At 39.1% G+C, this 23843-nt stretch overlaps 1 protein-coding gene across 2 annotated transcripts in view; it reads right to left on the bottom strand.

The window, feature by feature from the left end:
• Positions 1-23843, bottom strand: part of si:dkey-82f1.1 (DENN domain-containing protein 2A) — a 56124-nt gene that overhangs the window by 5778 nt on the left and 26503 nt on the right. For both annotated transcript variants that reach the window (XM_061721106.1, XM_061721105.1), the window contains exons 3-14: positions 21583-22611; positions 9327-9454; positions 7885-7997; positions 7598-7795; positions 6320-6413; positions 5789-5839; positions 5310-5497; positions 3870-3979; positions 3243-3312; positions 2882-2959; positions 1561-1701; positions 1280-1428 (exon numbers count right to left, since the gene is read on the bottom strand). In XM_061721106.1, coding sequence (XP_061577090.1) covers positions 1280-1428; positions 1561-1701; positions 2882-2959; positions 3243-3312; positions 3870-3979; positions 5310-5497; positions 5789-5839; positions 6320-6413; positions 7598-7795; positions 7885-7997; positions 9327-9454; positions 21583-22611 — 2349 coding nt within the window. The remainder of the gene's footprint in view (positions 1-1279; positions 1429-1560; positions 1702-2881; positions 2960-3242; positions 3313-3869; positions 3980-5309; positions 5498-5788; positions 5840-6319; positions 6414-7597; positions 7796-7884; positions 7998-9326; positions 9455-21582; positions 22612-23843) is intronic.

Here is a 23843-nt window from a genome sequence, read left to right as displayed (position 1 = left end):
ATTTTATCACAAAAATTTAACAGTGGCAGCAGATACACTCACTATTAACTTAATCACTTCTGGGTGTGCGTTTGGTCGCAGTTAATTAATTTAAAAAAAAAACTAAAAAAAAACTATTAGTAATACCAAATTCCCACTACACTATGGAATACCTGCTTCAGCTTTACCTGATGCAAAATGAGAAATTGCATGCAAAAGGAAACTGAAAAAGAAAATAACATCTAATATCTATGCAACTACAGATCCCCAATGTTTCCTAAAGTAAATCATGTTAGAATTACTTAATTTTACTGATTGTACAAGCTGAAGGCATGGCACCAAAAGACTTAAAAATAAACACAACTTTTGTTGTGTGTGTATGTTGTACGAGCTAAAGTTTGTAGCCAATATTGTGGATGTTAAAACTTGACTGCAAACCTGTGGTGATTCTGTAGTTATGCTTTAAAGCCATCTCCCTGGTATCCGTGACAGTTTTCCAGAAAGGAACTGATTGATCCCAAAGTGACATTATTTGACTGACTGAACCGACTGGTCAGGAGGGCTGGCTCGGTTCTTGGTTGTGCTCTGGACTCTGCCGAGGAGGTGGGTGAGAGGAGGATGCTGGTCAAGCTGAACTCCATCATGGACAACCCCTCTCACCCCCTACATGACACTGTGGGAGCATCAGCAGCTCCTTCAGCCAAAGACTGCTCCACCCGCGCTGCAAGAAGGAACGCTACCGCAGGTCCTTCCTCCCCACAGCCATCAGACTTTATAATAAGCAACTGTAGCCACCCTTGTGCAATAAACCTGTCTCTTTAAAAGTGCAATAACCACTAATACCTCACGTATTTTTGGAAATATTTGTAAATATTTTGTAAATATTATCCGCTTATTTGGTGTTTACTACTTTTTTTCTCTCTTGTACATAGTCTTTTTCTACTTTTTATATTGCTCTTTTTTATTATTTAACTATTTATGGTTATTTCTATTTAAAATGTTTTGTATAAAGCGTGTGTGTGTTTTGGCTGCTGCACGACTGAATTTCTCCTGTGGGAGATAAATAAAGTCTACTATTCTATACTATTCTATTCTATTCTATTTCCCTTCAATTAGACCGCTTATCAGCTTCTTTTCTCTCTTTTTCAATAACTATGACCATGCTTTCATTCATTTTATAAGTTAGGATGTATCAAAATAATGATAGTATCACAATATCTGGACCTATCCTGCAACATGAGATCTTTGAGCTTCAAAGCAGAGAACAGCATCGTCTGAATCGGTGTCTGTGAGCAGCAACCTGAGTTTGTCAGCAGTGAAGATGACCCTGCGCTCCAGCAGCAGGGAGGCAAAAACTCGGAGGAGGAGACGGAGATTCAGTGAAGAGAACAGACATTCAAAGTCCACGTGTTCAAGACGGGAATCTGATGGTCGACACAGTTCTATCACCTGGGGGACATGAAAAGAAGCGAAAAAAGAAACAAAAAAGAAAATTGCTTGTAAAGATTACTTACAAAAAGGTAAAAACTATAGAGAATTTGTCTTTTTTCTAAATCCACATTGACGGGGCCATCAGCTCACCTCCGTTCCAGATCCAGGTAGGAAGTTTTTGACAGTGATAGTTCTTCCCGGAGCAGGGAAGGGCGCCTCCATAATGCCTCTCATAAAAGGCTGCACCAGAGCAGGAGAGATGGCCCTCCTCTTTTCCACTTCATCCAGGATCTGACGAAGCAGATAAAAACACTCTGGATCACATGTGAGCAGACGTCAGATATGGATACGACTACTGCTGGGATTGTATTTCTATACCACATTGATTACCAGACATAATCACAGAACCACCTACAGTAAATCCTTGCTCCCAAAGACAGAAGCAGGACCTGTGCAGTGTCGGATCCATGTTTTAGACTGGGAATACTGTCTGGGTCAAGTCAGAGTTTTATTACAGAGAATCCCAATTCTGTTTAATGCTATCCATGCCTTCAAGTTGACTCCTAAGTTGCAATAACAAGCAGATTAGCCATGCTTTTCCAATCAGCAAAAGAGGAGTAACAGAAAATCTGGAGGTAATTTACCCACTTTCTTGGCAAGGAGGATGGATTATATGCCTCGCAAAGAAACACATGGGAAAGGGTCACTACTGTTCCCAGGTTTCAAGTACCAGATGGGTCTGGTTCGGTGTGTTTCTGAATATTTCTGGCTTCGGGGTAAACATTTTTGGACCCATGAAGACTGTGAAGTTGGAATATAAAAATGTTTCGTCTTTAGTGGTGGAAGAAGTGCAGAAGAGAAAGTGGTGACAGTTAATAAAAAAGACCCCGGTGCTATCTGCTACAGTAGATCAGTCAAGGGTGAAGAAAGCTCCCGCTGACTTTCTCTCCTGTTCACGTTTTCAGTCTGGCCATGATGAGGTTAAAAAAAAAAAAACAAGTAAAAAATAAAGGCTCGCAGCAGCCTGAATTAATGATGTGTGCTCCTCCACAAGCATGCCGCACGCATCTGTATACCATTAATCATCTGTGTAGTTAAAATACATTCAGGAAACTTTACATCCACTCATGTACCTGCAACAAGGCAACTTCAGCAAAGGCACATGTATGATATGCAGACAGTTACAAAGTTTAACATGCAGATAAACTGAAGGCTCATTACAGGAAACTTTTTCCACAGTAGCAGCCACATCAGCTGCATTTCATATGTGTCGCTGTACTGGAGCCAGGGCTGAAAGTCTTCATGGGAAAGTAGATGGGTGGGGTTCTGCAGGCACTGGGGGGGATATTTTTATATGGGGGTTATATTGCATATACGGCTTAGTGTGAGGGGCAATTCCAAGCAACGTCGAGCAGCTGGATGCAAGCAATGGAGCTGCACTCATATCCGTGGCTGAGTCACTCACACCTACCTTAGAGAAGAGGTCGAAGCACCCCAGTCGGCTTACGATACAGTAGACCTCAGGGAGTCTGCGGCCTTTACCACTGGGCTGAGAACAGACACATGTGAAAAGAAAAAGACAGGCAGCTTCAGAGCACAAGACTTCTCACCCAAATACAACCATAAGATTAGAGCAGTGGGGCAAATCAAAGCCTTTGTTTTGCAGGACACTGTATCTACAGTGTAGAAGAAAAAAAAACATCAACGTTGTATTAACAACTAAAAGGAAGAACTAGGCAGGTGGTTTAAAGGGATTAGAGGTCATTAGCAGGACATTAAAAGTTAATTAAAAGAAGCTGGTGACCAGAAACGGAGGCGTTTTTCAAGCATACCAGTAAACGGCGACAATAGCCGAACCGCCTGCTTCCATCTTCACCAGTCAGGACAAATGAGAACGTTTCACTGGGTGCGGTAAGAGAAAGAGACAGAAATAATTAAAATCAGCCGGAAATCTTCCTACCATGGACCGTTGCAAATAAAAAAAATTAAAACTTCAACTTCGTACTTCATGATATTGAGTCTCAGGAAATGCTAACACTGAAGCTCCTAGAAAGGATTCCTAAACTACTGACCGGCGAGGACCTTATGAGATGGCAGAGACTGACTAGAGAGTCAGTGTGTTTGGTGGCTTCTCATCCATCTCACCTTTTCCCCTAGGTCATTTTTAGCCATCATCATTAAGAGGAAATGCAACATCACTTCTCTGAACTATGTAGAGAGGAGGAATTGAACAGCAGACAAGAGAGGGGATTTTTTTTTTTCTAATGACAAATCTGTGTTTTGACACATTTGTCATTTTCTCTGCTTTGTAGTCAGTCATCGTAAAAGCTCTCAGGCCAGTTTCTTTATCTTTTTCACTGCCACAAAAACAGCTGAGCTATTATAACTCAAGTGGGAATTCCCAGTGTGTCCCCTGCTTTGTTTAACTTCTTGTTGGTTGCGTTCAAACTTGGACTGACCTGGGGAAGTTGTCAACAGGCGCCCAGTCTTTGGCATCAGGGAAGCAGAACTGAGGGATGACCTTCAACTGGTCCTCCGTCTCCCGCATGAACTTAAAGCTCCTCTCGAGCTGGACAGCAAAGAGAGAAAATGTGCCGACTATTACAGTCCGTACATTTAGCAGTGTTGTAATAATCTTTGACCATCTTATTACTCAAATGTAGATTTTAGAAAATATTGCCAGAGGGACAATATGTGACTGAAAAGAGACAAGGGAATGCAAATGATTCATGAAATTACATCTCAAAATAGGCTTTAAGCCTGTCTGTTACCATTAGGGGTGTAACAATATATCGTGCCACAAAATGTTGTGATACAAAAACGTCACAATACGTGTCGTGGAGGTGAAAAAGTGTATCGCGATATTGGAATATTAATATTAATCTATTGTGTTGACTAGTAACGCGCATCCGAAAAAAGAAAAAAGTAAAATCATACATGAGAGAAACTATTCAGTTTGTAGCAAAATATTTGTACTTGTATGAAACTGAAGATGCATAATGCAAACCTGACATTTACTTTTAGTTCAGTTTGTGGAAAATGGTTGGCCTGGCTTTTTCTTTAAAACTTAAACAGTTATAAAGCATTACAAACTGTAACAATAGGGCAAACGCACAGCATTGTTTTGTATTTTGTGTTTTTCAAATAAAAGACCATTTTTTCCAGTCATATGTTCCTCATTCAAGGTTGTTAAAAAAATACTGCTATAATATCGTATCGTTATCGTGACCTCAATATCGTGTATCGTACCGTATCGTGAGATTAGTGTATCGTTACACCCCTAGTTACCATGTTTGAATGTTGCCTCGATGTCTTCCTAATAATCACCGGGCACTTCCTAAAAGTTTTGCTGTTATATTTAATAACACCACAGGAAATTAGCATAATAAGATAATAATGAATCTAGAAAATTAGGACACAGAAACCTTTTTACTTAAATCATCTTGGAAATTGTATTTTTTCGTCGGAGGCCGTAATAAAGCAGAATCACGGCTTATATCAGGGGTAAATAAAACTGGTCCTGGAGTACCGCTGTCCTGCATGTTTTAGATGTTTTCCGGCTTCAACACACCTTGATACAAATGACAGTGTCATTGACAGACTTGTGCAGAACTTGATAACAAGCTGATGATGACTATTGAGTTGACTCAGGTGTGGTGATGCAACGAAACATCTAACATGCGGGACAGCGGCCCCTGAGGACCAGGATTGTATGAAGAATCAGCAAAAAATAAACTAATGTCATTTTTTCCAGCAAACTGCAATGTGCAGCTTCTTGGGATTCTAAGTAAATAAAATTGATTGAGGTAAATACATAAATAAACAATTATAGTTCCCTGTAAAAGGAATAAAATGTTGAGTCCCTCATTTTGTTTCAGTTTCTTTCTATCCTGTTTTACCTTCAGAGGGAACTGCTGTGTGACTTCTGGCAGGTAAGGAACTCCAGCCTTGGTCTTATGGAGAGCGACAACGATGAAGTACTCAAAGAGTTTCCTCTCCTGCAACTCCATCAAGTCCCTCTCCAAGGTCCGGTACCGCCCGGTCTGCCTCAGCATGGACTGAACCGAGAACAGCCGCTGGCTGTGAGCTGGGGGTGCACACGGAGAGACGTTTCATTCAGATTTACTGCATCGATGTCGTGCAAGCATATGTACTGTATATTCACATGCAAAACGTCAGTGGGATTTCCATCTTTGCATGTTTCACATGTCAGATTCACTACAGAAGAATTAAGTAAGAGAAAACTAAAGTATAAGTGGTTATTTTGCATGGTCTTTATGATCATAACTTATAAACTATGACCTGCATGTTAAACACATTTACACTACACATGCACCTCCCAGCTACTGTGTGTGAGCTTTCGGTTTCGCCGTCTCACCTTTTAGTTTTTCTTCCGTGTCACTTTCCGACTCACTGTTCTCATCTGTCACTAAATCAACGGGAAGACAGGATGAACAAAAGGAAAGCTAAGTGTGAGGCAGCAGATAAAAATCACAGGAAACTGAGTGAAGACATGGAATTTGCTTTCACTGCTTTTATTCCAGCGGTGGCTTTTACCACGAAAACACCACTCCTCTGGATAGTGGGTCAGCTTCAACTCACCCAAATATATGACTTTGCTGTATTACTAAAGGACACCCGAAAAGTCTTTCGGGTCAAGCCGTGTACCATAGAAAAGGTAAAAAAAAAATGTGTCTACAGTGGATACAGGTCTGATGTTTTGATAACAAACTTTGAAAAAGATAAAGAATAAATTCCCCAAGATGTAACAGTAGGTTTTAAGGATAACTGTATTTTTTAGACATTTGTCTAATTTTCTGCTCATGACAAAATAATCATCATATCAGATGTTAAAAATTCTAATTGCCATCTCCGTTTCTTCCTACATTGTTGATTAATGAAACCTCACCTCTCCCTGAGCTGGTCTCTGTGGACTGAGATACCCTCTTCATGCGTTTCTTTCCTCTGCGTGCCTCGAAGATGCCATTGATTTTCAGTACCATCTGCAGGAGGTAAAGAAAATTCCATCTTTAACTCCTTAAAGGGGACATATAATGAAAAAAAGTACTCATCTTCATTCAGACTTGCAGAGTACTGTGACATCACAGATCCATGGCAGCAATTTTATCAGGCTTCCTGTGTTCATACTGCAGTTGCATCATGGGATGGAGGCGGTATAAATCTCTACCACCAAATTCAATAGAGAAAAACCCTGCAGGGCAGGAGGTCAGAGTGGATTTAAATTAGCTGACTCCACCCACTTCTGAAGAGACCTGTAAATACATGGTGGATAACGGAGCTTTTCTACCCCGTCCGTGTGATATTTTGACCCAAACCTGTCAGATATTTCAACGTGACAAAATTGTGTAAAAAAAAAAAAAGAAAAAAAGTTCAGTAAGTAAAGTTTATTTATATATCACTTTTCACAGATTAAAAGCCATTAAGCGTTTCACAGGCCAAATATCCACAACCTAAACGCACGGCCACTTCTAGCCTTAAAATGAGTGCGCGTCATCACCGGCAATCTTTGACCAGATGACCTGAGGCTGTGAGAGGTGGTGTGGAGATCTAAAAAGTCTGAGACTTATGCAGGAGCTTGACCACATAAGGTTCTGAAAGTGAGAACTAAAATTTTAAAATGGATTCTGAAATGTACCAGTAACCAGTGAAAGGGGATGAAAACAGCAGTTGTGTGTTTTCTCTTTCTTGCCTTGCAGCAGTATTCTGGACTGCTTGTAGACGGTTAAGCTCTGTTTTGTTTAAACAGGTAAAAAGGCTATTACAATAGTTTAAATGAGATTAAATAAAAGCATGAAAAATCATCTCCAACTCTCATTTAGAAAGTAATTTTCGAAGTTTGGCGCTGTTTCTAAGTTGAAAGAAGCATTTCCCAATTGATTCTCTCCAGTGACTTTCCAAAGACATAGCGGAGTCAAAAATAACACCAGGGTTTCTGAGGCTTGGCCGGACAGATGAGCCTAATGCACCGAGGTGCTGCTTTATTTCAGAGAATCTGCTTTCACAGCCGATAATTAGGGTTTCCATCTTCTCTGCATTCAGTTTCCAGTAGTTACACAGCCACTGTTTGATGCTCGTTGTAATACGGTTGTGATAAGTCTCAAAAATTCAACTCAGTGAGGCTCCCACTAAAATCATTTCTGTGACTTCACACAGGAAATGACCCTACCTTGGGGATTTTCTTCCGTCTGCGATTGTAAGGGTCTCCAGAAAGACAAGGGGTGTCATCGGGGCTGCTGGGTGTTGAGGGGGGGCTGATGCGGGAAGGGCCCGAGATACCAGTGTCTCTGTTGGTCTTGCGTAGCTCTGGGACTTTGAAGCTTCTTCGCTCTGAGTTTTGTCTGAAGAAGCCCGGCTTGGAGGATAGCTGTTGAGGACAAACACATAATATTGCCGTTTGATATAGGAGTTGAACCTGTTACATATTATTTAACTGTGGCGTTGGCGATCAAGTACCTTATTTGGTGTATCAGGGGCTGGTGAGGACGGGGCTGGTGAGACACATTTGCTTCCCAAACAATTTCGCTCTAACTCTATATCTTCGTAAGGGTTCTCCTTGGATGGCGGATCTTCAAAACATAAATTTGAATATTTGTCAAAACCAAGAAATAAATCAACGTCAGCTGACTTGCACAATAACCTTAATAACCTGCACTTTCCAGAGAGCAGATGAGAACTCTTTCCATATAAGCCATGTTTTTCTGCCAGATGATTTCTACTCCAGATGTGCAGAGAGAGCTACTAGAGGCAGCGATGTGCTTACCCAGCTCATATTTTACCGTGATAAGATGTTGCCGTGGCTAAGGATAAATGTAGCCTCAAGTCTTCCCTTGCATGTATAAAAGTAAGCTAGTTCTCCCATATCTGTGTGCTTCCTTCTCTTCTCGTCGCTGCATGTATCTCTCTCCTGCTCTATCAAATCTTCCACCAGATGTGACCTGTAAGTGTATGCAAATAAAGAGAGACTCTCAGTCCACGGCTCCTTCTGGCCTGAAGGAAAACAGGGGGTTAGTGTGCCGTTTTCCACATTGCTGGCTGATGAGAACGTCTGTGTGTTTGTGTGTGATGTCAGCTAATCACGTGTGACTCTGCGTCAGTCTTAAAAGCCTGGATACATGTTCTGCCGACAGCTCCTTCCTCTTGTCTCAAAACACCAACAGGTATGTTCATATTGTGTTTTAAAGCATGCTTATATCAGTTTTGGGGGCGGCAGACACCAGGATAATTTATCTTTGTCTACGCTATCTATATCACTGCCTCCCTAAGCGGTTCTGGAGCAAAGCATTGCTTCACCCATGGGATTCTGGTGGGTGTCTGGTGAACAAAGCCTGCATACTTTTTCCAACACAAAATACCACTGAATGAAAGGCAGAAGCTATGAATACATCTCAAATAAGCTGTGGCATTACTTAAATATTGTTAACATAATTGACTGTTGCCATCAAGCATCTTTTGTTGAACACCAGTCTCTTGGATACAAACCAAAAACGCACTGAAGCTATGCCAGTTATGTATGCCAAACTGTTCACATGCCCCCTCCACTGCACTGACAATCACAGCAGCTAACCTCAGTTAAGCGCAAACCTCACACAATGCCACTGTTGTGCTTCGTGAAATTAAAGCAGGACTAGGTGGGGTTAGGATAACACAGCAGACAATAACGAAGGAACATTGTTCAGGTCTCTGCATACAGTTTTTAATAAATGAGCAGTCTGTCCCTAAATTAAAAATGGAGCAGAAAACAAAAGACAGAGCAGACCAAACACAGCTTGCCCTCCTCATCAACTCTGCAGCTGAACTCCGTGATACAAACTTGGTAAGGGGTCAGAGAGTTCAGTTAAGAAACAGAAAACATGACAAAGTAAAGCTTTAAGGAAAAGTAAAGGTGCAGTATTCACCTATTATGTCCTCGTAGACATTCTCTTCTGATAAAGTGCGTGTTAGACCCAGTCTGGACTGAGCATACCAGTCCACCCGGCAACTCTCTGTAGAGGACTGGAGCAAATCCTCAAACTCATAGGACTTCCTGGGAGACAAAGGAGAGAATGTAACCAAAAACAAAGGAGCAGAAAAAAATAAAAAATAAAATGTTTTTTACTGTCTCTGAATATGAATGTAATGTAACCTAAATTTAACACCTGCCACATCAAACAGACCCCACAAAGTTTCAAAATTGCTGAATACTACAGTGGAATAAAGATACATTAACCAATATATACCTATATCGCATCACAATAATAGTGCAATTAAGATCGTTGTGCTGCAAGGTTGACTGAATTAAGCTTTACTTGCAAAAATGGTTGTAAGGTTGCAGCCGTTTCTAAAGTTACTGCCGTTGCATAGCCGCCGCAAAGCCCTGCATAAAGATGAACATACTAATAGACAGGCACCTCAGAGTCTTGAGTGCCCACAGTAAAAACATGTATGAACAAAATTACAATTCATTCAAGAGGGAGACAGCCTGACCAAACAAAGGGCTTTGACACAGTGCCTTGAGCAGAGTGAGGCCTCCTCATATGGTATGGAATGTAACGGATCCAAGCCAAGATCCAAACAAGAATCTAAGCCACTAGAGAAAGTGAACAATAGATGTGCTCCACAACTACAACTGTTCACATTCTTTTCAGTTTTCTTACAGCGTTCTCTTCATTTGATGGTGACCATCTGAATTCAAGCACTACTAAGATTTAAACATTTCACTCATTTCTGTGGATGTGTTTGTGTTTAAAAATCTGGATCAGTTTTCACATCTTTGTGATCAGAGTTGCTAAATGACTTGCTGAAAAAAAAAGTGGTGGTTGCCAAAGTTCTTGCACAATCACTTTTAGAGTCAAGGTTAAGATTTTTGAAAAGTAATGTGCTTCTTGACATAACCTGTGCAGCTGTTCGTGTTGTTTGTTTTTTTTTCCAGCACAGTTTTGGAACGAAGAGTGAGTGGATGTGTACAGTCGCCAGAGCCAACTAGCTGAGCTCATTTAGTGGGATGTTCAGAAGCAAAACAAGGTCACAGATCCACAACACAGTCCACTAAAATTTGGAACCAGGGGAGTTTATATATATACATATATATATGGTTCTCTTTTATTGTTTTTAAATCATGTATTCCAAAATGAATAGCAAAAATTGCTATTTGCTAATACAGTGGATCATATCATTAAACAATTCAAAACATCTGGAGGAATTTCAGTACATAACGGATAAGCGGGAGTCCTGTGATCTCTGATCTCTCAAACAGTACTGCATCAAGAGCAGCCATTCATCAGTTCCTGATGTAACCACAAAGTCAAAGATTTACTAGTTTAGGAAACCTTGTTCAACCACTACAGCAGTGGTCCTCATTCCCGGTCCTTGAGAGCCACTTCCCTGCATGTTTTAGATGTTTCCTTGCTTAAGCACACCCTGATACAAATGACTGAGTTCTGAAGACCTTCATGACAAGTTGGCGATGACCTTAATTACAAGGACCAGCAGGAATGAAGACCACTGTACTACAGTCTGTAGTTAAGTGTGCGAATAAAACTCTGTCCTGTACAAAAAAAACGAGGTTTTAAAATGAGGTCACTCAAAGATATCTGAGGTGAACCCTCCCGTAGTGTTAATGTGTATTGTAGTCATTCAAACTACAGATCTTTTTTAAATCAAATGGGCACTGTGTGCTCTAAATCAACAACAAAAAGGACTGTTACTAGGGTGGAGCACACAAGCTGCTCCACCTGATTTTATTAATGGTCGTCATCAAGGTCTACACAACTCTGCTGGTGACAAAGCTATGTCTATCCGGGTTGTGTTGAAGCAGGGACACATGCAAAACTTGCAGTTGACTGCAAAAAGCAGAGAGGCAGCATGTGTTGCTCTAAACAGGGGCCACCAAGTCCTTGAGAGCACCTTTCCAGCATGTTTCAGATTTATTCCTGCATTAACACACCTGATTCTAATTAGTGGTCATCATCAGCTTATCATCAAGATCTACACAAGTCTGTTAACTACACAGTCAATGCGAACATTTTAAAACATGCTGGACACCAGCCCTTGAGGACCAGGATTGCCAAACCCTGCTCTAAAATGTCAGTGTACTGGTTTTTGCAGATGATATGGTTCTGCTGGCTTCATAAGGCCAAGACTTGCAACTCTCTGGAGAGGTTCACAGCCGAATGTGAAGTGACTGGGATGACAATCAACACCTCTAAATTCAAGACCTATATGCTGCCTCAAACACATTTTTCTAGGGATGTCCCTGCATTTATTTTAATCAAAATTATCCACAACCACATTCTTCAGACATTGCACGGAAATGGCTGAGGTAGAAGAGAATACTGGTGCTAGACAATGATGACTGTATATTAACTGATAAACTGAAAGAGGTGAGTAAAACAAATATTTTTGTGTATCTTTGTGCCCCCTAGGGATGGGCGGTATGGACTAAAAAATGTATCACGATAATTTCTGGCATTTATCCCGATAACGATAAAAATGACGATAAAAAAATACAACCTGATCTCACAAAAATCCGTGAAATGCCCACGACCTCTCACCACTATTTTCCGTGGTACCAACACGGAAACTGGTAGAATTACGTGTGGGCACCACGGATATTGTACCATGCAAAGTCAATGGGATCCGTGGTCGTGATATATACACGGATTATGACATTATTATTATTTATATATTATTCTTTGTTATAGTGGCTAAATTATGCGTTTTTGTCGCGCAAGGTACGGTTTTTTACTGTCAGTTTGTAAAAACATGTTTTTAACGCTGTTTTAGCAGTGTTTTAATGAGGTTTTAATCTGAGCACCACGGATATAGTACTATGCAAAGTCAATGGGGGCGTGGTCGTGATATATACACGAATTATGACATTATTATTATTTATATATTATTCTTTGTTATAGTGGCTAAATTATGCGTTTTTGTCGCGCAACGTACTGTTTTTTAATGTCAGTTTGTAAAAGCCCGTTTTTAACGCTGTTTTAGCAGTGTTTTAATGAGGTTTTAATCTGAGCACCACGGATATAGTACTATGCAAAGTCAGTGGGGGCGTGGTCGTGATATATACACGAATTATGACATTATTATTATTTATATATTATTCTTTGTTATAGTGGCTAAATTATGCGTTTTTGTCGCGCAACGTACTGTTTTTTAATGTCAGTTTGTAAAAGCCCGTTTTTAACGCTGTTTTAGCAGTGTTTTAATGAGGTTTTAATCTGAGCACCACGGATATAGTACTATGCAAAGTCAATGGGGGCGTGGTCGTGATATATACACGAATTATGACATTATTATTATTTATATATTATTCTTTGTTATAGTGGCTAAATTATGCGTTTTTGTCGCGCAACGTACTGCTTTTTAATGTCAGTTTGTAAAAGCCCGTTTTTAACGCTGTTTTAGCAGTGTTTTAATGAGGTTTTAATCTGAGCACCACGGATATAGTACTATGCAAAGTCAATGGGGGCGTGGTCGTGATATATACACGAATTATGACATTATTATTATTTATATATTATTCTTTGTTATAGTGGCTAAATTATGCGTTTTTGTCGCGCAACGTACTGTTTTTTAATGTCAGTTTGTAAAAGCCCGTTTTTAACGCTGTTTTAGCAGTGTTTTAATGAGGTTTTAATCTGACCACCACGGATATAGTACTATGCAAAGTCAATGGGGGCGTGGTCGTGATATATACACGAATTATGACATTATTATTATTTATATATTATTCTTTGTTATAGTGGCTAAATTATGCGTTTTTGTCGCGCAACGTACTGTTTTTTAATGTCAGTTTGTAAAAGCCCGTTTTTAACGCTGTTTTAGCAGTGTTTTAATGAGGTTTTAATCTGAGCACCACGGATATAGTACTATGCAAAGTCAATGGGGGCGTGGTCGTGATATATACACGAATTATGACATTATTATTATTTATATATTATTCTTTGTTATAGTGGCTAAATTATGCGTTTTTGTCGCGCAACGTACTGTTTTTTAATGTCAGTTTGTAAAAGCCCGTTTTTAACGCTGTTTTAGCAGTGTTTTTATGAGGTTTTAATCTGACCACCACGGATATAGTAGCCTACTATGCAAAGCAACCTGATCTCACAAAAGTCTGGGAAATGCCCACGACCTATTTCCGTGGTACCAACACGGAAAGTGGTATAATTCCGTGTGACCACCACGATATAGTACTATGCAAAGTCAATGGGATCCGTGGTCGTGATATACACACGGATAATGCCCACGACCTATTTTCCGTGGTACCAACACGGAAAGTGCTATAATTCCGTGTGACCAACACGGATATAGTACTGTGCAAAGTCAATGGGATCCGTGGTCGTGATATATACACGTTTTTTGACATTATTATTATTTATATATTATTCTTTGTTAAAGTGGCTAAATTATGCGTTTTTGTTGCGCAAGGTACGGTTTTTTACTGTCAGTTTGTAAAAACATGTTTTTAACGCTGTTTTAGCAGTGTTTTAATGAGGTTTTAATCTGACCACCACGGATATAGTACTATGCAAAGTCAATGGGAGGCGTGGTCGTGATATATACACGTTTTATGACATTATTATTATTTATATATTATTCTTTGTTATAGTGGCTAAATTATGCGTTTTTGGCGCGCAAGGTACGGTTTTTACTGCCAGTTTGTAAAAACATGTTTTTAACGCTGTTTTAAGAAGAGACAGGCGATATTTAAAGTTTCTCCCATTTCGTCAACCACAGGGGATTCCCTGGGCGTCCCCTCTACGTCATAGAGTGACAAGGGGGGATCCTGATCACGTGACGGATCCCCCCGAATAATAATGATAATGCTAATGATAATAGTAATATTAATAATGCTAATGATAATAGTAATATTAATAATAATAATAATAAGAAGAAGAAGAAGAAGAAGAAGAAGAAGAAGAAGAAGAAGAAGAAGAAGAAGAAGAAGAAGAAGAATGATAATAATAATAAGAATGATGATAATAATAATAATAACAATGATGATAATAATAATAATAATAATAATAATAATAATAATAATAATAATAATAATAATAATAATAATGCAGAAATTAATTAATTATTTATATTAATCATAATATTAATATTTAGTATAATAATAAATACACCTGTAGCACAAACCAGTGTTTATAGCAAACATTCAGAGACATTATCAGACAATGATTAATGACGCAACACAGTCTCACTCCGGAGGCATGTGCTTGTGCTCTTACAACGCCATATTAAAACAAATTATAAACCACATTAACACTTCATAAAAACAAAGATCGAGGGATGAGGTCTGAAAGATCTGTTTTGAAACGTGGCTTAATACGTTACGCCACTGAACGCAACCCTTCCTGTCGCCGAGATAGGCAGCAGGACAAAACGTTAAAATAGCACTAATAAATGCATATATTGATCTTGTCCATCACATACATCTACTCACGATATAAATATACATTTTATGGTCACACTTTGTCTGTTGAAAAATGAGCGGATATATTATTTCGGAACCCTAATGTCAACATCTGTTATGAGATTCTGTTATAGTGGGAGGCCCCGCCCCCTCCGGTGTTGTCATGGTAACGTTTTGCCCCGACTGTTAAACAGGAAGTGCTGTACAGCTGATGTCTCGAACGTTAACCGTTGAACGTTAATTAAAGCAGAGACGTTCAATAAACTGTATAAAAAATCTTTGATTAAAGTACTGCTGAAGTGATAGAAACGCTCCATGTCTCCTCTCCATTTATTGAACACAAACAACATCTTAACCCTAAACCGGAAGGAGGTTACCAGAACTTTTGAACTTTTTTTAAAAACATTTTTTAAGATGTGTTTGCATAACTTAAACACACAGAAATGTATTAGCACTATGATATATTATACATTTGATCATCCTTGATCATCCAGGATCATCCTGTCAGACTGGGGAAGCGGTTAAAGGGTCTCTAAATAGCCATGTTAAGTTAATGGGAAAATTTCAAAAGGTGAAACAATCAGTATTTAAAGGGGAAAATAAACTCAGAACTGGTCCAAATTGAATAGTATGACTGTGTATAATACTATCATCGATATCTTAAAGAAATCTGGCCACAAAATACTCGTTAAAAGATTTTGACTGATTGTTTCCAGCTCAGCCCCTTAAATAGGTCTCTGAATATACAAGTCAAACATCCATGATCTGTACCAACAAGAAAATCAAACTTTGTCGTAGGACAACAGTGAAGACATCGTTGGAAAGGTCTTAACCTCAGGAGCAACATATGTCAATATGAGATTTGTGGGCAATTCCTGCTCCCCAGGTGTGCCCTTTGAACCTTGTACCTGTGACACTTTTGAAGGCCTATAATTCAACAACAAAATATGCTAGAGACATGGGGTCAACAGTTTTGGAAAGCTCTGCACCTCTACTATCATGCCCGACAGTAGTCCAATAGGGGGCGCCACTGAATAGGGTCAAAACCTATAAAAAACATGATTTCACCCTCTTACCAATACAAAAGTCAAAATCAGACCGAACAGGCGTGCTTCCCACCCTTAAAAACATATAATAAGCTTGCAAAGTTCGTGATCACAGTTTTATATAAGCGCTAATTCATTGGAACTACAAAAGCTATGACGTAGCACAATGCTGTGTATTGTAACTTGGCGCAAATTGTAGTTCTGTAACCTCTTCCGGTTTAGGGTTAAGATGTTGACATTAGGGTTCCGAAATAATATATCCGCTCATTTTTCAACAGACAAAGTGTGACCATAAAATGTATATTTATATCGTGAGTAGATGTATGTGATGGAAAAGATCAATATATGCATTTATTAGTGCTATTTTAACGTTTTGTCCTGCTGCCTATCTCGGCGACAGGAAGGGTTGCGTTCAGTGGCGTAACGTATTAAACAACGTTTCAAGACCTCATCCCTCGATCTTTGTTTCTATGAAGTGTTAATGTGGTTTATAATTTGTTTTAATATGGCGTTGTAAGAGCACAAGCTGTTAAAAATAAGGGCAGTAGAATACAGCAGGTAAGTATTTAATTTAGGAGTGTCATCAAACCACACTTTTAAATTGAAGTACTGCTCTGATCGTCACATATAGACGGGATTACATTGGAAGTGTCATACAATTTGGTGTATTCTATTTGTGTCTGAAAATTTCTCGCTAGAAATGTCATCAAACCATCTTTTAAATTGAAGTATATGCATTAAAAAAAAAAAAAGAGGAATGGGGAAGCCGCTCGCGGTGATCACCTGCTCCGAGCGTCAAATCTAGCCGCAGACGGGATTACATTGCAGCCAATAGGAGCCTATTTGCGCCTCCGGAGTGAGACTGTGTTGCGTCATTAATCATTGTCTGATAATGTCTCTGAATGTTTGCTATAAACACTGGTTTGTGCTACAGGTGTATTTATTATTATACTAAATATTAATATTATGATTAATATAAATAATTAATTAATTTCTGCATTATTATTATTATTATTATTATTATTATTATTATTATTATTATTATTATTATTATTATCATAATCTTCATCATTCTTCTTCTTCTTCTTCTTCTTATTATTATTATTATTATTAATATTACTATTATCATTAGCATTATTAATATTACTATTATCATTAGCATTATCATTATTATTCGGGGGGATCCGTCACGTGATCAGGATCCCCCCTTGTCACTCTATGACGTAGAGGGGACGCCCAGGGAATCCCCTGTGGTTGACGAAATGGGAGAAACTTTAAATATCGCCTGTCTCTTCTTAAAACAGCGTTAAAAACATGTTTTTACAAACTGGCAGTAAAAACCGTACCTTGCGCGCCAAAAACGCATAATTTAGCCACTATAACAAAGAATAATATATAAATAATAATAATGTCATAAAACGTGTATATATCACGACCACGCCTCCCATTGACTTTGCATAGTACTATATCCGTGGTGGTCAGATTAAAACCTCATTAAAACACTGCTAAAACAGCGTTAAAAACATGTTTTTACAAACTGACAGTAAAAAACCGTACCTTGCGCAACAAAAACGCATAATTTAGCCACTTTAACAAAGAATAATATATAAATAATAATAATGTCAAAAAACGTGTATATATCACGACCACGGATCCCATTGACTTTGCACAGTACTATATCCGTGTTGGTCACACGGAATTATAGCACTTTCCGTGTTGGTACCACGGAAAATAGGTCGTGGGCATTATCCGTGTGTATATCACGACCATGGATCCCATTGACTTTGCATAGTACTATATCGTGATGGTCACACGGAATTATACCACTTTCCGTGTTGGTACCACGGAAATAGGTCGTGGGCATTTCCCAGACTTTTGTGAGATCAGGTTGCTTTGCATAGTAGGCTACTATATCCGTGGTGGTCAGATTAAAACCTCATAAAAACACTGCTAAAACAGCGTTAAAAACGGGCTTTTACAAACTGACATTAAAAAACAGTACGTTGCGCGACAAAAACGCATAATTTAGCCACTATAACAAAGAATAATATATAAATAATAATAATGTCATAATTCGTGTATATATCACGACCACGCCCCCATTGACTTTGCATAGTACTATATCCGTGGTGCTCAGATTAAAACCTCATTAAAACACTGCTAAAACAGCGTTAAAAACGGGCTTTTACAAACTGACATTAAAAAACAGTACGTTGCGCGACAAAAACGCATAATTTAGCCACTATAACAAAGAATAATATATAAATAATAATAATGTCATAATTCGTGTATATATCACGACCACGCCCCCATTGACTTTGCATAGTACTATATCCGTGGTGGTCAGATTAAAACCTCATTAAAACACTGCTAAAACAGCGTTAAAAACGGGCTTTTACAAACTGACATTAAAAAACAGTACGTTGCGCGACAAAAACGCATAATTTAGCCACTATAACAAAGAATAATATATAAATAATAATAATGTCATAATTCGTGTATATATCACGACCACGCCCCCATTGACTTTGCATAGTACTATATCCGTGGTGCTCAGATTAAAACCTCATTAAAACACTGCTAAAACAGCGTTAAAAACGGGCTTTTACAAACTGACATTAAAAAACAGTACGTTGCGCGACAAAAACGCATAATTTAGCCACTATAACAAAGAATAATATATAAATAATAATAATGTCATAATTCGTGTATATATCACGACCACGCCCCCATTGACTTTGCATAGTACTATATCCGTGGTGGTCAGATTAAAACCTCATAAAAACACTGCTAAAACAGCGTTAAAAACGGGCTTTTACAAACTTACATTAAAAAACAGTACGTTGCGCGACAAAAACGCATAATTTAGCCACTATAACAAAGAATAATATATAAATAATAATAATGTCATAATTCGTGTATATATCACGACCACGCCCCCATTGACTTTGCATAGTACTATATCCGTGGTGCTCAGATTAAAACCTCATAAAAACACTGCTAAAACAGCGTTAAAAACGGGCTTTTACAAACTGACATTAAAAAACAGTACGTTGCGCGACAAAAACGCATAATTTAGCCACTATAACAAAGAATAATATATAAATAATAATAATGTCATAATTCGTGTATATATCACGACCACGCCCCCATTGACTTTGCATAGTACTATATCCGTGGTGCTCAGATTAAAACCTCATTAAAACACTGCTAAAACAGCGTTAAAAACGGGCTTTTACAAACTGACATTAAAAAACAGTACGTTGCGCGACAAAAACGCATAATTTAGCCACTATAACAAAGAATAATATATAAATAATAATAATGTCATAATTCGTGTATATATCACGACCACGCCCCCATTGACTTTGCATAGTACTATATCCGTGGTGCTCAGATTAAAACCTCATTAAAACACTGCTAAAACAGCGTTAAAAACGGGCTTTTACAAACTGACATTAAAAAACAGTACGTTGCGCGACAAAAACGCATAATTTAGCCACTATAACAAAGAATAATATATAAATAATAATAATGTCATAATTTGTGTATATATCACGACCACGCCCCCATTGACTTTGCATAGTACTATATCCGTGGTGCTCAGATTAAAACCTCATTAAAACACTGCTAAAACAGCGTTAAAAACGGGCTTTTACAAACTGACATTAAAAAACAGTACGTTGCGCGACAAAAACGCATAATTTAGCCACTATAACAAAGAATAATATATAAATAATAATAATGTCATAATTCGTGTATATATCACGACCACGCCCCCATTGACTTTGCATAGTACTATATCCGTGGTGCTCAGATTAAAACCTCATTAAAACACTGCTAAAACAGCGTTAAAAACGGGCTTTTACAAACTGACATTAAAAAACAGTACGTTGCGCGACAAAAACGCATAATTTAGCCACTATAACAAAGAATAATATATAAATAATAATAATGTCATAATTCGTGTATATATCACGACCACGCCCCCATTGACTTTGCATAGTACTATATCCGTGGTGCTCAGATTAAAACCTCATTAAAACACTGCTAAAACAGCGTTAAAAACATGTTTTTACAAACTGACAGTAAAAAACCGTACCTTGCGCGACAAAAACGCATAATTTAGCCACTATAACAAAGAATAATATATAAATAATAATAATGTCATAATCCGTGTATATATCACGACCACGGATCCCATTGACTTTGCATGGTACAATATCCGTGGTGCCCACACGTAATTTTACTAGTTTCCGTGTTGGTACCACGGAAAATAGTGGTGAGAGGTCGTGGGCATTTCACGGATTTTTGTGAGATCAGGTTGAAAAAATACCAATTAAACTCCATCTTTTTAACTATAAATCTATCTCAGTCTCAGATCCGCCATGTTTGTTACACAAAAACGTCATCAACAGAAATTTCTTTCTTTCTTTCTTTCTTTCTTTCTTTCTTTCTTTCTTTCTTTCTTTCTTTCTTTCTTTCTTTCTTTCTTTCTTTCTTTCTTTCTTTCTTTCTTTCTTTCTTTCTTTCTTTCTTTCTTTCTTTCAGGCTCATTTCCTTCCTTCCTTTTTCCCTTCCTTCTTTCCTCCTGCTCTCTCCTTCCTTCTTCCCCTCCTATTTTCTCTCTTCCTTCCTCCTTTCCTTGTTTTCTCCCTTCCTTCTCCCCTTTCCTTGTTTCCTTCCTTCCTTCCTTCCTTCCTTCCTTCCTTCCTTCCTTCCTTCCTTCCTTCCTTCCTTTTTCCCTTCCTTCCTTCTTTCCTCCTGCTCTCTCCTTCCTTCTTCCCCTCCTCTTTTCTCTCTTCCTTCCTCCTTTCCTTGTTTTCTCCCTTCCTTCTCCCCTTTCCTTGTTTCCTTCCTTCCTTGTTTCCTTCCTTCCTTCCTTCCTTCCTTCCTTCTTTTTTCCCTTCCTTCCTTCTTTCCTCCTGCTCTCTCCTTCCTTACTTCCTTCTTTTTTCCCTTCCTTCCTTCCTTCCTTCCTTCCTTCCTTCCTTCACATACATTGCATGGATTTAACGCAGAACCATAAATCAGCTTTACACAAAAACATCATCAATAGGAATTTATCGTTTTTACCTCGAGATGATAAATTCTTATCGTGAGGAATTTTTTTGACGGTATATCGTGAACGGTAAAATATCGCCCATTCCTAGTGCCCCCCCCCCTTTATTGTTCATGTTATTTGTTATGAGTCGTGAGGTGAAAAGCCAAATGCAGGAGATTGATGCAGCCAGAGTTGAAATCAAACTTTTTTAATATTAATAAAACCACTGCTCAGGCAGGAGTCCAAAAAGGCAACAACAAAACGGTTTCAGAAAAACAAGACAGCATACAAAAAGCCAGGGATATCACTCAACCGGACTGTTGAACAAGACAGAACGAAAACAGACGGACCAGCAGGGAGGAAGAGAAAGAGAAGACAATAGAGACTTGGCAAATGAGACACAAGTGCAAAGTGATCCCGGGGAAGTCAAACTAGACCCAAACACAATAGGAACCAGACTTTCAAAGTAAGGCAGGAAGTGCGTACAATAAGGCCCAAACCTAACGGAAGAAATTAAACCCAAAATCCAAGAAGCCAAAGACCATGACACTATTCCAGCTTTTTTTGTCATTTGGGCTGTACACCATCAGGCTCCACTATTACTTTTTGGGTATGTGGTGGTGGGCATTCGTCATCCTTTCTAAGCAGTGTCTTACCTGTTATTACTGTTGTGGGTTTTTTCAGCCCACGGCCTCCTACAGACTCCTGGAGGGGGGCACGTGGGTAAAGGTGGTGGAGGAATGGAGGGCAAAGGAGGCAAGTTCCTCTTTCCTTTTCCAGAGAAGAGGACTGGGGCAGGTGTAGAAGGTGGTGTGTGATGCTGGAAGGTTCTTTGAGGCTTTGGTAGAGGGTTTATGGATGGAGCACCTGGCTCACTGTATACGTTTTCTGTGTCCCCGTCCCTTCTCCTCCGGGACCCCCCCAGTCGAGTCATGTCAAAAGTCCCAAAAATAGGCTCATTACCCTTCTTCTCTGTCTCCTCCAGCTCGTCTCTTGAAGGAGGACAGAAGTAGTTCCCTGGAAATGCCAGTGAAGGTCTTACAGGAACTTCCTTTGTAGCCTTCTCCAGATTCTTTACATGAGTCAAAACAGTTTTCTTGTCTTGGTCCTGTTCTGGTGGCTTGATAGCACGACAACCCCTATCTAGCATCACTTCTCTCTCTTTGTTTGTTGAACCGTCTGGAGATGTAGGTCGCAAATCGCTGAGCTTTCCAACATTCTCTTTCCCCACATCTTGTCTGTCCCAGCTGACAAACATCTTGCTATCTGTTCTTTGGACCTCTGAAGCTTTGGATTCTTTTTTTCTCGTTGACTCTGTCTCCTTTTGCATTGCACTAAGTGGACATGTCCCTGCAGGAGTTGCAGGGCCAGACTCCTTTTTGCCTTCCCATTGTGATATCTTATCACGAATGCTGGCAGTCTTGGACCCTGCTGAGCTCTTGTGGTTTAGCCCATTCTCCATGTTGGGAGTCCGTGGATCAGAGGTCGTCGTGGCTCTTCTGTGAGCCAGCATGGTGTCGGGAGGACCTGGGCTGTTGCTGAGGCTGACAGAAGGGACAGAGGGATGTTTGATGGTCACTGCAGTGCCCCTCCTTTCTCTGTCCCCTGGTGACCCGCACACCTCTGGAGGCTGGGCCACCACAGATGATCGAGCCTCCCCGACCTTCAAGCCACAGCACTGAAGCCTTAAGAAAAAAGAAAAAAAAAGATAAACAAATAAAACACGGAATGTGTCCATGAGTTGTGATCATCAGGGTCAGAGCAGATTCTCACCATGGATGAACTTTTACCAAATTTATCAGACATCAACAAAATATCACAGTGGTCAACCGAGATGAGTTTCTTGAAATTTAAACATGTGTATCGGAAAATATTGACAATAGAGTCTTAAAGGGCCAGGACCAGTACTCGAGTTGAGGGGGGATGAGAGGGGATAGCATCCCCCCTTAAATAAAAACGGTCCAAATCACCCCCCCTGTAAAACTGCCATCCCCCCTTTCCATCACTTATGTCATTTCATCAATTAATGTGGTTTTACTGCTATTTCAACATTTAGAGTCATCACCAGAAAAATAACACCAGAAAAATAACTTATTTGACAATTTTCACCTGTTTCAAGTCAATTTTCACTTGAAATAAGTAGGAAAAATCTGCCAGTGGGACAAGATTTATCTTCTTATTACAAGCAATAAAATCTTGTTCCACATGCAGATTGTTCTACTTATTTTAAGTGAAAATCTACTTGAAAAAGGTGAAAATTGTTGTTTTTTCCAGTGATGAGTCTTGTTTTAAGTGTAATGACATTTTTTTTTTACTAAAATGAGCCATTTTAACTAGAAATAAGACAAATATTCTTGTTAAGATTTTGAGTTTTTGCAGTGATCCATTTTTCTTATCCTGTGAAGGACAGAATCATATTGACAAGTTCAGAAAACTGTTTTTTATTGTTGTGTTTTGATGTATTTGATGTAAGCCCAGTGGATATTTAAAGCTTACAGAAGGCTGCATTTATCTGCTGCTATGTCATTCCTGCAGTATTTCTGCAGGTGTTTTGGTCAGTGCTATTATTTGTAATATATTATATTATTTGTAATCGGTACAAATTATTTGTCCCCATATGATAAAATCCACCACCCCCCCTGATTTTTTTTTACAACTCGAGTACTGGCCAGGACTTAAATTAACACTCGTCCAGGGCTCTTCTACAGTAAGTCCGGTCGTTGAGCACCGCTGTCTTGCTTGTATTAGATGCTTCCTAGCTCTAACACACCCGATTCAAATGAACTGATCACCATTAGCTTGCCTAAAAGGTCTACACAAGTCTGTCAATAACACATTCATCTTAATATGGTGTGTTGGTGCTAGGAAGCATCTAAACATGCACACCAGTAGACCCCGAAGACCAGACTTGAAGAGC

Source organism: Cololabis saira, chromosome 5 (assembly GCF_033807715.1).
Source record: "Cololabis saira isolate AMF1-May2022 chromosome 5, fColSai1.1, whole genome shotgun sequence".
NCBI classification, from domain to species: domain Eukaryota; kingdom Metazoa; phylum Chordata; class Actinopteri; order Beloniformes; family Belonidae; genus Cololabis; species Cololabis saira.
The sequence above is the reverse complement of the archived record's forward strand: the minus strand, read 5'-3'. Positions and strand labels throughout refer to the sequence as shown.